Source organism: Cetorhinus maximus, chromosome 4, assembly GCF_964194155.1.
Source record: "Cetorhinus maximus chromosome 4, sCetMax3.hap1.1, whole genome shotgun sequence".
Taxonomy (NCBI): domain Eukaryota; kingdom Metazoa; phylum Chordata; class Chondrichthyes; order Lamniformes; family Cetorhinidae; genus Cetorhinus; species Cetorhinus maximus.
In genome coordinates, this window is record NC_135882.1 from 177,682,290 (window position 1) to 177,695,754 (window position 13,465).

Sequence of the window (13,465 nt, forward strand, 5' to 3'; positions counted from 1 at the left end):
CACATGGTTTCCAATTCAACACTGTCATCACTCTGGGTAAAGAAGGATTTTCCTTAACTCTGAGTGACTTTCATACTTATGGTACCTGCAACTTTGGTCTTCCCCACAACTGGAAATATTTTCTCTGTACCTACCCGATCAAACCCCTTCATCATTTTAAAGATCTCTTATCAGGTCACTCTCAGGCTCTTTTCCAGAGTACAGGGCCTCAGACAATTCAATCTTTCTTGAAAGTTTATAACCTCGCAGTTCTACTTATCTTTGTAAATTATTTCTTGCACCACCTCCAGTGCCTTGACCTGTCGAAATATGGAGATAAGAACCAAACACAGTACTCCCAGTGTGCGCAGTCCTGACTCATCCTGGCATGATGATGAAACTTTTCCCATAGTTATAACTTCTCATTCTTGGCATCATCCCTGTGAATGAATAAACAATATCCAAATCCTGGCTTTAGCCAGCAGCCTAGCTAAAGGGAAACTCATGATTCCAAGGCCTACATTTAGTTGCAAAAGTCAGACAGGGCACGGGGGAGGTGATGGCATAGGGATATTGTCACTGGACCAATATTCCAGAGACCCAGGGTAATGCTCTGGGGGCCCAGGTTCAAATCCACAGCAGATGGTGGAATTTGAATTCAATAAAAAAAAATCTGGAATTAACGATGACCATAAAACCATCGTCGATTGTTGTAAAAACCCATCTGGTTCAATAATGCCCTTTAGGGAAGGAAATCTGCCGTCCTTGCCTGGTCTGGCCTACATGTGACTCCAGACCCACAGCAATGTGGCTGACTCTGAAATGGCCTAGCAAACCTCTCTGTTGTAATAAACCGCTACATAGTCACAAAAAAGGAATGAAACCGGGTGGACCACCCGGCATCGACCTAGGCACCGGAAACGACAACGGCAATCACAGCCCTGTCGACCCTCCTTACTAACATCTGGGGGCTGGTGCCAAAATTGGGAGAACGTCTCACAGACTAGTCAAGCAACAGCCTGACACAGTCATACTCATGGAATCATACCTTACAGTTAATGTCCCAGACACCACCATCACCATTCCTGGATATGCCCTGTCCCACCGGCAAGACAGACCCAGCAGAGATGTTGGCACAGCGGTATACAGTTGGGAGGGAGTTGCCCTGGGAGTCCTCAATAATCAACTCCAGACCTCCTGCTGATTACCACGTACTGCCCTCCCTCAGCTGATGAATCAGTGCTCCTCCATGTTGAACACCACTTGGAGGAAGCACTGAGGGTGGCAAGGGCGCAGTGTGCGCTCTGGGAGGGGGATTTCAATGTCGATTGCCAAGAGTGGCTCGGTAGCACCACTACTCACCAAGCTGGCCGAGTCCTGAAGGACATAGATTGGGTCTGTGGCTGGTGGTAAGGGAACCAACAAGACCTCATCCTCACCAACCTGCCTGCCGCAGATTATTCTGTCCATGACAGTATTGGCAGGGGTGACCAATGCACACAGTCGTTGTGGAGATGAAGTCCCGCCATCACTTTGAGGATACCCTCCATCGTGTTGTGTAGCATTACCACTGTGCTAAATGGAATATATTTCAAACAGATCTAGCAACTCAAGGGTGGGCATCCATGAGGTGCTGTGGGCCATCAGCAGAATTGTACTCAAACACAAACTGTAGCCTCATGGCCTGGCATATTCCTCACTCCACAATTACCATCAAGCCAGGGGATCAATCCTGGTTCAATGAAGAGTGCAGGAGGGCATGCCAGGAGCAGAACCAGGCATACCTAAAAAGGTGTCAACCTGGTGAGGCTATAACACAGGACTACTTGCATGCCAAACAGCATAAGCAGCAAGTGTTAGACAGAGCTAAGCGATCCCACAACCAACGGCTCAGATCTAAGCTCTGCAGTCCTGCCACATCCAGTCGTGAATGGTAGTGGACAATTAAACAACTCACTGGAGGAGGAGGCTCCACAAATATCCCCACCCTCAACTGTGAGGGGAGCCCAGCACATCAGTGCAAAAGATAAGGCTAAATCATTTGCTACAATCTTCAGCCACAAGTGCCAAGTGGATGATCCATCTCGACCTCCTCCGGCAGACCCCAGCATCACAGATGCCAATCTTCAGCCAATTCGATTTACTCCACGTGATATCAAGAAACGGTTGAAGGCACTGGATAATGCAAAGGCTATCGGCCCTGACAATATTCCAGCAATATTACTAAAGACTTGTGCTCCAGAACCTGCCATGCCCCTAGCCAAGCTGTTCCTATACAGCTACAACACTGGCATCTACCTGGTTATGTGGAAAATTGCCCAGGTATGTCCTGTACAAAAAAAGCAGGACAAATCCAACCCAGCCAATTACCGGCCCATCAGTCTACTCTTCATCATCAGTAAAGTAATGGAAGGGGTCATCAACAGTGCTATCAGACCGCACTTGCTGAGCAGTAACCTGCTCACTGGCACCCAGTTTAGGTTCCACCAGGGCCACTCAGCTCCTGACCTCATTACAGTCTTGGTTCAAACATGGACAAAAGAGCTGAACTCCTGGGGTGAGGTGAGAGTGACTGCCGTTGACATCAAGGCCGCATTTGACCGAGTGTGGCATCAAGGAGCCCTAGTAAAACTGGAGTCGATGAGAATCAGGGAAAACTCTCCACTGGTTGGAGTTACCTAACACAATGGGAGATGGTTGTGGTTGTTGGAGGTCATTCATCTCAGCTCCAGGACATCACTGCAGGAGTTCCTCAGGGTAGTGTCCTCAACCCAACCATCTCCAGCTGTTTCATCAATGACCTTCCTTCAATCATAAGGTCAGAAATGGGGATGTTCGCTGATCATTGCACAATGTTCAGCACCATTTGCGACTCCTCAGATACTGAAGCAGTCCATGTCCAAATGCAGCAAGACCTGGACAATATCCAGGCTTGGGCTGACAAGTGGCAAGTAACATTCACACCACACAAGTATCAGGCAATGACCATCTCCAACAAGAGAATCTAACCATTGCCCCTTGATATTCATTGGCATTACCATCACTGAATCCTCCGCTATCGACATCCTGGGGGTTACCATTGACCAGAAACTGAACTGGACTAGCCATATAAATACTGTGGCAACAAGAGCAGGTCAGAGGCCAGGAATCCTACAATGAGTTTACCTCCCGACTTCCCGAAGCCTGTCCACCATCTACAAGGCACAAGTCAGGAGTGTGATGGATTACTCTCCACTTGCCTGGATGAACGCAGCTCCAACAACACTCAAGAAGCTTGACAACATCCAAGACAAAGCAGCCCGCTTGATTGACACCACATCCACAAACATTCACTCCCTCCACCACTGATGCACAGTAGCAGCAGTGTGTACCATCTACAAGATGCACTGCAGGAATTTATCAAGGCTCCTTAGACAGCACCTTCCAAACCCACGACCACTACCATCTAGGAGGACAAGGGCAGCAGATCGATCGGAACACCACCACCTGGAAGTTCTCCTCCAAGTCACTCACCATCTTAACTTGGAAATATATCGCCGATCCTTCACTGTCGCTGGGTCAAAATCCTGGAACTCCCTTCCTCACAGCACTGTGGGTGTACCTACACCACATGGACTGCAGCAGTTCAAGAAAGCAGCACACCACCACTTTCTCAAGAGCAACTAGGGATGGACCAGAAATGCTGGCCCAGACAGCGGAGCCCACATCCCGTGAATGAATAACAAAAAAAAGTGTGGGTTCCAATTTCTGCCTCTAGATCAGGGCCTGATGTCAGAACACGCTTTCAGGTGTATTCCTAACCTTCAGTTACCCTTTTGAGAAATTCTCTTCGTCTCTCATTTTAGTTACACATAAAACTGATTAATTTTAGATGCTGCAACTTGGTGTTAGCAAGGAGCACCTGGCAACTAAAGAGAACAAACTTGTTTTCATGCAGTCCCTTTCGCATTATCAGAACATCCCAAAGTACATTGGAGCCAATGTAGTACTTCGAAATGTACTCACTGTAATCAAGCAATTTGCACACAGCAAGATCCCACAAACAGTAATACTGGTTGAAGGGAAAATATTGGTGCGAATACTGGGAGAATTTCCCTGCTCTTCTTTAATATTACCCGGTAGCAAATTACCCAAGAAGGCAGATAAAGCCAAGGCCCTAACATCCCAGCACCTGGGGAGCACGGCGCTCCCCTGCTACCAGCCCTCCTGCAGCACGGCACTCCCCCGTTACAGTCCTGGGAGTGTCATTATAGATTACATCTTCAAGTCCCAATGAGCAGTGCTTGAACATACAACCTTTTCTGACTCAGTGGTAACAGTGCCAAGGCTGAAAAGGCTAATTATTAACCCTCGGCACACATTGAAGGGATTTCAGTTTCCAGGAGACTGGTCAGGGAATGACAGGACAAGCGATGTTGGGACAAAGCCAGGAGCTGACCCAAAATTGGCAATTTCACTCAACATGTCCCAGGAAAACTGCTGTGTGCAATTGGAAAACCGTTGTGATGTTGGCAGCATCTGTCTCAGCCTGGGGTGAAGGCTGCTTGTAGTGGCCAGTGCAGTGCGACAGTCTCTATACTGACCCTGCACCATGTGAAACCAGTGCAGTACCTGCTGCTACCTAAATACCCCCATCGTCATTACATCACCTGCTTTTCATCCAGTAGCTGAAGTAGCTAAACTAATCACAAAGGCAATGAGCTTACCCAAAATAAATGGCCCTTCAAACTGGCAAGAAACCAGGCTCTTATTTAAAAGGTTTCTCTAGTTATTGGGTGGGCCTGTGCAACCGTTCTTAAATGGCTTTTTTAAAATAAAGTTAGTACACTTGAGGAGCCTGAACAACTGAATTTTAGATTCTTCTCAGCGCATTAAGATGCGGTGAAGGAGCACGTTAACTGGTGAATTGATAGTGAGAATGAGCTGTACAGCAGTCTCCAATAATTAAAAGCCCAGGAAGCTGAGCAGGTCGCAGTGTCCGCCAGGGAAATGGGGCATTTCAGGTAAGTAAAGTCTGTGGTGATTTAATCTTCACTACACCATGGCCTGGATTTTTTGCTCGTCGGGCACACATGATGGGTGGGCCTGGGAGCGGACAGAAGATAGGCCCCCAATTAACAACCAGCCAGCATGAAACGTGCACTGAGAAAGGCTCAGCACTGCCGCTGGGGGCGGGAAGAGAGCACATGCTAGCGTCACCGCGGGTGCTGGTGAGCGCTTTCACTGAGCTCCCTGAAGGCAGACAGCTCCACAGAATAAACGAAACAACAAATATGCTGCAAAATATGTCCATGCAGTACAATCAAGCATCTGAAAACATTCCTTAAAAAGCCAGTCCCCAGGGATCCCTTTTTGTTTTATTTCCCCACTGAGATTTCATCCCACCCTGGATCGAGGTTTGAGCAAAAACGTAAAGGCCGCCTGGCCAATTGGCCCATCCGCCAACCGAAAAAGTGGACAGGCCACGAAAAATCGCTTTCAATTGCCCCCTCAATGGGCTTAATTGTAGAGGGGGCGCCCCCAGCTGCCACACACACCCACCGAGCAAGATATTGCACAAGTGCACGATGACATCGGGATGCTCACCCGAAATCATCTCGCACTATTCTGTGGCTGGATGGGTCGGGCACGTGCCCGCCCACAGGACATAAAATTCTGGCCCAAACGGATACTCCTTTACAGAGTGATTCTGTTCAGAGTCAGTGTAAATCTACAGTGACATTGTAATTTTACACATTCCATTCAGAGCATTTTCAGAATTCACCAACAGTCAGTCAGTATTTATTTTTCAGAGACAGAACAGTAATAATTTCCAAACTGCTTATGAGTTTCACTTGAACACAGTTAGATGTAAAGTTCAATTTTTCTATTTGAAATACACCTCACAACAGGGGCTGACCGCAAAACGAGATTAGCAGGTGAGGGAGGACATTCTGCCAAGCTTGGAGCCTCTCCTCACTGCAGCGACTGCTTTAAATGCTCTTGCTTTCAGAACTCCAGATGGGGGCACTCCCTGTGCAATGCATTTCCTCATCATCAGTCCGATATCCATCTTTTATTGCTTTGAAACCTGTCCTATTTGCTGGTTAAATGTAAAGATTTACCTTTTCCAGTCACTGAACTATTATAGACTCTGACACCTCCTGTCAGATACCCTGAATTACAAAAGAAAGAATTAGACTGCATTCAGACTACAGAATGGGCAATGTCTGCACTGGTGTAGGGGAAATAGCAGAGAGACCCTTCAGAGAGGGATGCAGGGCATTGCCATAATTAAAGCCCAAACCTGCATCATGAACAGAAGAGCCGTTCAGCTGTGGCCTTTCAGAGTTTTCCACTTCTTCTGCACCAATGTCACCATTTTCCTCAGGCCCGTCTGCGATCTTGGGTTTCCGCTGACGAGCTTTCGCGGCTTCCTTCTTCTTTGCTGCCTTTTTCTTGGCCAAGTCAGAAGGCATGGCTGCTGGTTAATGTGTGTCTGTGGAAGTACAACCTGCGAAAACAAAGCACTTGTATTAAGGGAAGTGGTTTGATTTTTAATCTGTCTTTCACACAAAATGAGACCAATCTCCATGCACTGCTCCACTCTTTGCACCACACCAATAGCAAATCAGTCTCCTGTGTAAACCTGGGACCTAAGATACAAGTACATGGAGCCAGCAACACACACACACAATTGGATAGAAACCAGCTGCATTTACCAACACTGTCTGACACTAAACCTTGGTATTACAGCTGACCCCAAGCAGAGATCCCAGCCCCAGGCCCTCTCCATCAGCAAGACTGCGTATTTTTACCTTGAATATCATCTGACTCTTCTGTGTCTCAGCCCATCTGCTGCTGAAACCTTTATTCACATCTTTGAATAGCTGAGTGTGCAAGTAACAAAGTGTCTCCTGGCTCACCTCCCCCTTCCACCTGTTCTCTTAAAATTTCATCCAAAATTTTGCTGTCCATATTCCAGCGGACAAGTCCCCCACCAAAGTGTGGTGACCAGGACTGGACGTAATACTCTAGTTGGGGCCTAACCAGGGCCTTTTGTCTGATACTTGGTCAAACACTTTCTTAAAAGACAACATGCACTGCATTCCCTTCATTAACCTTCTACTGCTTCATCAAAAAATTTGATTAGTCCAGCACGATTTGCATGTTACAAATTCATGCTGGTCTCAAGTGCCTGTTAATGTTCTTCCCCTGATCATTGTTTCAAAAACCGTACCCAATGTGTGTTTGGATAAAGTAAAGTCTACAGCTGTAGGGCTCAAGAACTAGCCATGCCCCGAGCCAAGCTGTTCCAGTACAGCTACAACACTGGCACCTAACCAGCAATGTGGAAAATTACCAAGATATATCTTGTCCACAAAAAGCAGGACAAATCCAACCCAGCCAATTACTGCCTCATCCCTCAAACAAGTGATGGAAGACATCACTGACAATACAATCAAGCAGCACTTACACAGTAACAACCAGCTCACTGATGCTCAGTTTGGGTTCCACCAGGATTATGTGGCTTCAGACCTCATCAGAATCTTGACTCAAACATGGATAAAGGAGGTTAATTCCAAACGGTGAGGTGAGAGTGACTGCCCTCAACATCAAGGCAGCATTTGACTGATTGTGGCATCAAGGAGCCTCTAAGTCAATGACATTTGGGGGAAAGCTCTCTGCTGGTTGGAGTCATAACTAGCGCAAAGGAAGATGGCTGTCCACACAAGGCACAAGTCAGGAGTGTGATGGAAAACTCTTCACTTGCCTGGATGAGTGCAGTTCCAACAACACTCAACATCAGGCTTGCCCAACCCACAGCCCGCATACGGCTCATGAAAACCCTCTGTGACTTCCGTAGCCACTGTTCAAAATGCCAGTAAGACAAGCAAGTGGACTGGAAGAATCTGCACGGAGCTGTTCCTCCAATCACAGGCCCTTCCTCTCCAACTTTTGAGCAAGACATTGCGAGTGCGTGTCCAGCTCACTCATAGTCTTAGGGTGCTCATTCCCTCTCGCCCACAGTGCAAGTGGGTGAGAGTATGTGAGGTGAGTAAGAGCCCTGAGGCTAGAGTGAGCTGGACACACCACCCTGACCCTCTCACATGCTAATGGTTATCTTTATTAATTACTCTTTTTAAAAAGATCAATTTATTGCTTCGACATTGCCCTATATTTGATCAGCAAGTTGTTTATTTTTTCATGTTTAATGTTGTGCCAAACCTTATCTTTCCAAAATTTGCTCATCAGCCCCGAGTGAGAAGAAAATGGAAATGTCTCCCCTCACCCCCCAACATGGGCAGGCTGGACAAGCCTGCTCAACACCATCCAGGACTAAGCAGCCCAATTGACTGGCACCCCATTTACCACCTCCAACATTCACTCCCTCCAACACCGATGCACAGTAGCAGCAGTGTGTACCATCTACAAGATGCACTGTAGAAACTCACCAAGGCTCCTTAGACAGCACCTTCCAAACCCACGACCACTAACATCTAGAAGGACAAGGGCAGGAGATAGATGGGAACACCAACACCTGGAAGTTCCTCTCCAAGTCACTCACCATCATGGCTTGGAAATATTTTGCCATTACTTCATTGTTGCTGGGTCAAAATCCTGGAACTCCCTCCCTAACAGCACTGTGGCCGTACCTACACCACATGGACTGCAGTGATTCAAAAAGGCAGCTCACCACCACCTTCTCAAGGGCAATTAGGGACAAATTCATGAAGTTATAATGCAGGAGGAATTACAAGGCTCAGTGCAAGGAAGCAGAGAGTGCAGAACAGGTTTTACCAGACAGAATGAAAGCAACTTGCAATTGTAATGGTAATACAATACTGCCTCCCTGTGACAGCATCAGGAATGGCAGCTCTTAAATCAGCAAACTAACAGGTGTTTGCAGTAACTGAGAAATTCCTACCCCCTGCCCTTTCTCAAATCTCAGAAACTTTTACTGATGCTGTTGAGGGATACCATGAGAACTCCCCTCCTCTTTGAAGAGTGCAACAAGGTCTTCTACATCCACCTGAATGGGCAGATAGAGCCTGGGTTTAGTGTTGATGAACCCTCAACAATGCATCCAGTAATCTCTGTCGTAAAATGGGGGAGAAGGGAAGTGGGAGAATGTGCAGGTACAAATGAAGGCGACATAATCAAGTTTGCCTGTGATGGAACTTCACAGTTGAATACCCTGTCCACTTTGAGATACCAGGTACCCTGCAACCAAACTGCAGCAACATCACAGCTGCTGGGAAATGGAGAGAGGATTGAATAAAGCTTCCTCTAGGCTCTGTCTCAATCCTAAGTGCTGAGAGCAGGAGAATCTAAGTGCAAACCCCATAACGGGAGATAGTGGTGTCACGGTAATGTCACTGGACCAGCACTTCAGGGGCCCTGGGTACATGGGTTCAAATCCCACCACGGCAGCTGGTAGAATTTAAATTCAATTAAGAACATTGAAAAAAAAAGTGACCATGAAGCTATCACTGATTGTTGTAAAAACCCATCTGGTTCACTCATGTCCTTTAGAGAAGGAAATCTGCCGTCCTTACCTGGTCTGGCCAACATGTGACCCCAGACCCACAGCAATGTGGTTGATCCTTAATTGCCCCCTGAAATGACCTAGCAAGGGCAATTTTTTTTTTATTCATTCATGGGATGAGTGTCACTGGCTAGGCCAGCATTTATTGCCCATCCCTAACTGCCCTTGAATTAGGAATGGACAACAAAAGCTGCCCTTGTCACATGAAAGGGAAAAAAAAAATGACATTGGAAGGCACATCAAGGCACTAAATTTAGTCCAATGAATCTCTCGCCAAATGCACATTTACATCACATTAAACTGTTTTCCTTTGACAGAGTATAGAACACACTGCACGTTACATCAAATGGCATTTACATCATGCTACATCAAGTTGCAAAAAAAATGTTTTGGATCGGGGGAGAGTGGATTTTAGTAAAATAAGGCAGGATCTGGCCAAGGTAGACTGGGAACAGTTACTTGTGGGGAAATCTACAGAGGAACAGTGGGGGGTGTTCAAAAAGGAAACGGGGAGGGTACAGACTCAACATGTTCCCTCTAGGATGATAGGAAGGAGTAACAAGCCCAGAGAACTATGGATGGCCAGAGATATTCAGGTTACGATGAGAAGGAAAAGAGAGGCTTTTAGCAGGTACAAGGGAAGCAAATCAGCGGAGGCATTAGTGGAGTACAGAAAGTGCAGGGTGGAGCATAGGAAAGCAATTAGGAGAGCAAAGAGGGGATATGAGAAAGCTCTGGCTGGTAAAAGTAGGGAAAATCCCAAGATATTCTATAAGTATATCAATGGGAAGAGGATAACCAGGGAAAGAGTAGGGCCCATAAGGGACCAAAGGGGACAATCTATGGGTGGAGCCAGAGGACATCGCTAGAGTGTTGAATGAATACTTCACATCCGTCTTCACCCAAGAGAACGAGGATGAAGGTATTGAACTCGGGGAGAGAGACTGTGAGGTTCTTAAGCAAATTGATATAGGGAGTGACAAAGTATTGGAGGTGTTGGCAGGCTTAAAAGTGGACAAATCTCCAGCTCTGGGTGATTTGTGTCCCAGACTGCTGAGGGAGGGAAGGGAGGAGATCACAGGGGCTCTGACCCAAACTTTTAATCCCTCTCTGGCCACGGGGGAGGTGTCAGAGGACTGGAGAACAGCTAATGTGGTTCCGCTATTTAAGAAGGGTTGTAGAGATAAGCCAGGGAACTACAGGCCAGTAAGTCTCACGTCAGTGGTAGGGAAACTATTGGAGAAAGTTCTGAAGGAGAGAATCTATCCCCACTTGGAGGGGCAAGGTTTGATCAGGGATAGTCAGCATGGCTTTGTCAGAAGGAGGTCATGCCTAACAAATTTGATTGAATTTTTTGAGGTGACCAGGTGTGTAGATGAGGGTAGTGCAGTTGATGTAGTTTATATGGATTTCATCAAAAAGGTCCCACATGGGAGACTTATAAAGAAGGCAAATGCACATGGGATACAGGGTAACTTGATAAAGTGGATTCAAAATTGGCTTAGTTGTAGGAGGCAGAGGGTGATGACAGAAGGATGCTTTAGTGACTGGAAGCCAGTGTCCAGTGGCGTACCACAGGGATCTGTGCTGGATCCCCTATTATTTGTCATTTATATAAACGACAGAGATGACTATGTGGGGGGTAGGATTAGTAAGTTTGCGGATGACACAAAGATTGGCTGGGTTGTTAACAGTGAGGTTGAGTGTCCTGGGCTACAGGAAGATATAGACGGGATGGTCAAATGGGCAGATAAGTGGCAGATGGAATTTAACCCTGAAAAGTGTGAGGTGATACTTTGGAAGGAGTAATTTGACAAGGAAGTATTCAATGAACGGCTTGACACTAGGAAGTTCTGAGGAACAAAGGGATCTTGGCGTGTGTGTCCATAGATCTCTGAAGGCAGAGGGGCATGTTAGTGGGGTGGTGAAAAAGACATATGGGACACTTGCCTTGATCAATCAAGGCATAGATTACAAAAGTAGGGAGGTCATGTTGGAGTTGTATAGAACCTTGGTGAGGCCACAGCTGGAGTACTGTGTGCAGTTCTGGTCGCCACATTATAGGAAGGATGTGATTGCACTGGAGGGGGTGCAGAGGAGATTCACCAGGATGTTGCCTGGGATGAAACATTTAAGTTAAGTTATGAAGAGAGGTTGGATAGACTTGGGCTGCTTTCGTTGGAGCATAGAAGACTGAGGGGGGCCTTATCGAGGTGTACAAGATCATGATGGGCATGGACAGGGTGGGTCGGGAGCAGCTGTTCCTCTTAGTTGAAGGGTCAGTCACAAGGGGGCATAAGTTCAAGGTGAAGAGCAGGAGGTTTAGGGGGGGAGATGAGGGGAAAAACATTTTTACCCAGAGGTGGTGACGGTCTGAAATACACTGCCTGGGAGGGTGGTGGGGGCGGGTTGCCTCACATCCTTTAAAAAGTACCTGGATGAGCACTTGGCCCATAGCCTTGAATGTTATGACGTGCCAAGTGCTGGTAAATGGGATTAGGTAGGTCGGTCAGGTATTTCTCACGTGTCTGTGCAGGCTCGATGGGCCGAAGGGCCTCTTCTGCACTGTGATTCTGTGAAATCAGATTATAGAATCAGCTGCACGTTAAGGAGTCTGAATATTCCTACGCCAAGGAAGTTGTATGCTGCACAAATTGTGGTATAATTCAGAGAAGTCGGGCTAGCAGCTTCAACTTTTCATTATTAGAATCATAGCTTCCTGTGCTGTATTGTTCTGGTCATTTAGCCCATTGTATCTGTGCTGGCTCTTTGGTAGGGCATATCCAATCAACTCCACTCCAAATGCAGATGGCAAAACAGACACGTCCCCATTAAACAGTCATAACATGATTCAGGAAAATCTAAGGAGGGGCAAAACTGCAAACCATTACCCATTAATCATGCCTTGAACGTGGTCAAAATAGTATTGGCCCAGAGTGTAAGCAAAAGCCTGTGCCAGCCAGGTAGCACCAACAGCAGCACTGTCTTTTTGAGAGTTGAAGAGCCAAGATCATATAGCAAGGCAACAGGACTGATCAAGATGAAGCTACAAACATGAGTTGAGGATATGACAACCAGTGATGAGTGTTAAACCAAGTGGTAACAGAAGCACAACCTTCACTGGGCCAAGAGGCTCCTCCTTCTCAAGCATTTTTCCAATCCCCTTGTATCCCTAGAACCACAGAAAGGTTACAGCACAGAAGGAGGCCATTCGGCCCATCCTGCCCATGCCAGCCCGAGGACACCCAGGTGCCCTTTCTAATCCCACCTTCCTGCACCCGGCCCATAGCCCTGCAGCTTACAGCACTTTAGGTGCAGATCCAGGTACTTTTTAAATACTGGTCAAGAATTTAATCAGTGACTATACCATACAATTCTCATCAGGAACACCTTTTACTACAACTTGATCACCCAGCCTGTACCAGTATTAGCAATGACCTCATTATACAATTCATTCCTATCCTGTGCCCAGTTTTGCTTTCCTTACCTGAAAAAGGGTTACCCTTTCCTTGGAGGCAATATAGTTCACTAGACAGATTCCTGGGATGAGAGGCTGAGTAAATTGGGTCTCTGTTCTCTGGAGTTTAAAAGAATTAGAGGCAATCTCATTAAACATTCAAGATTCTGAGGCAGCTTGACAGGGTAGATACTGAAAGGCTATTCCCCTGGCTGAGGACTCTAGAACACAGGCACAGACTCAGGATAAGGCATCAGCCATTTATGACATAAATGAAATTTGTTCGCTCCAAGGGTTGTGAATCTTTGGAATTCTCTCCCTTAGAAAGCTGCGGATGCTCAGTAATTAAGTGCACCCAAGGCTGAGATTGATAGGTTTTTGGACTCAAAGGGAATTAAAGGTTTAGGATAGTACGAGAAAGTGAAATGAGGTCAAAGATCAGCATTGAATGAGGGGGCAGTCTGTATGGCCAGCTCTTACACCCATTTCCCACAATGTTA

The 13,465-nt window shown here is 46.7% G+C and overlaps 1 protein-coding gene across 1 annotated transcript in view; it reads right to left on the reverse strand.

Moving 5' to 3' along the window:
• Positions 1–13,465, reverse strand: part of abcf2a (ATP-binding cassette, sub-family F (GCN20), member 2a) — a 56,720-nt gene that overhangs the window by 35,491 nt on the left and 7,764 nt on the right. The window contains exon 2 of the mRNA XM_078541194.1: positions 6,266–6,472. Within this exon, the coding sequence (XP_078397320.1) occupies positions 6,266–6,437 (172 nt within the window). The 5' untranslated portion in view covers positions 6,438–6,472. The remainder of the gene's footprint in view (positions 1–6,265; positions 6,473–13,465) is intronic.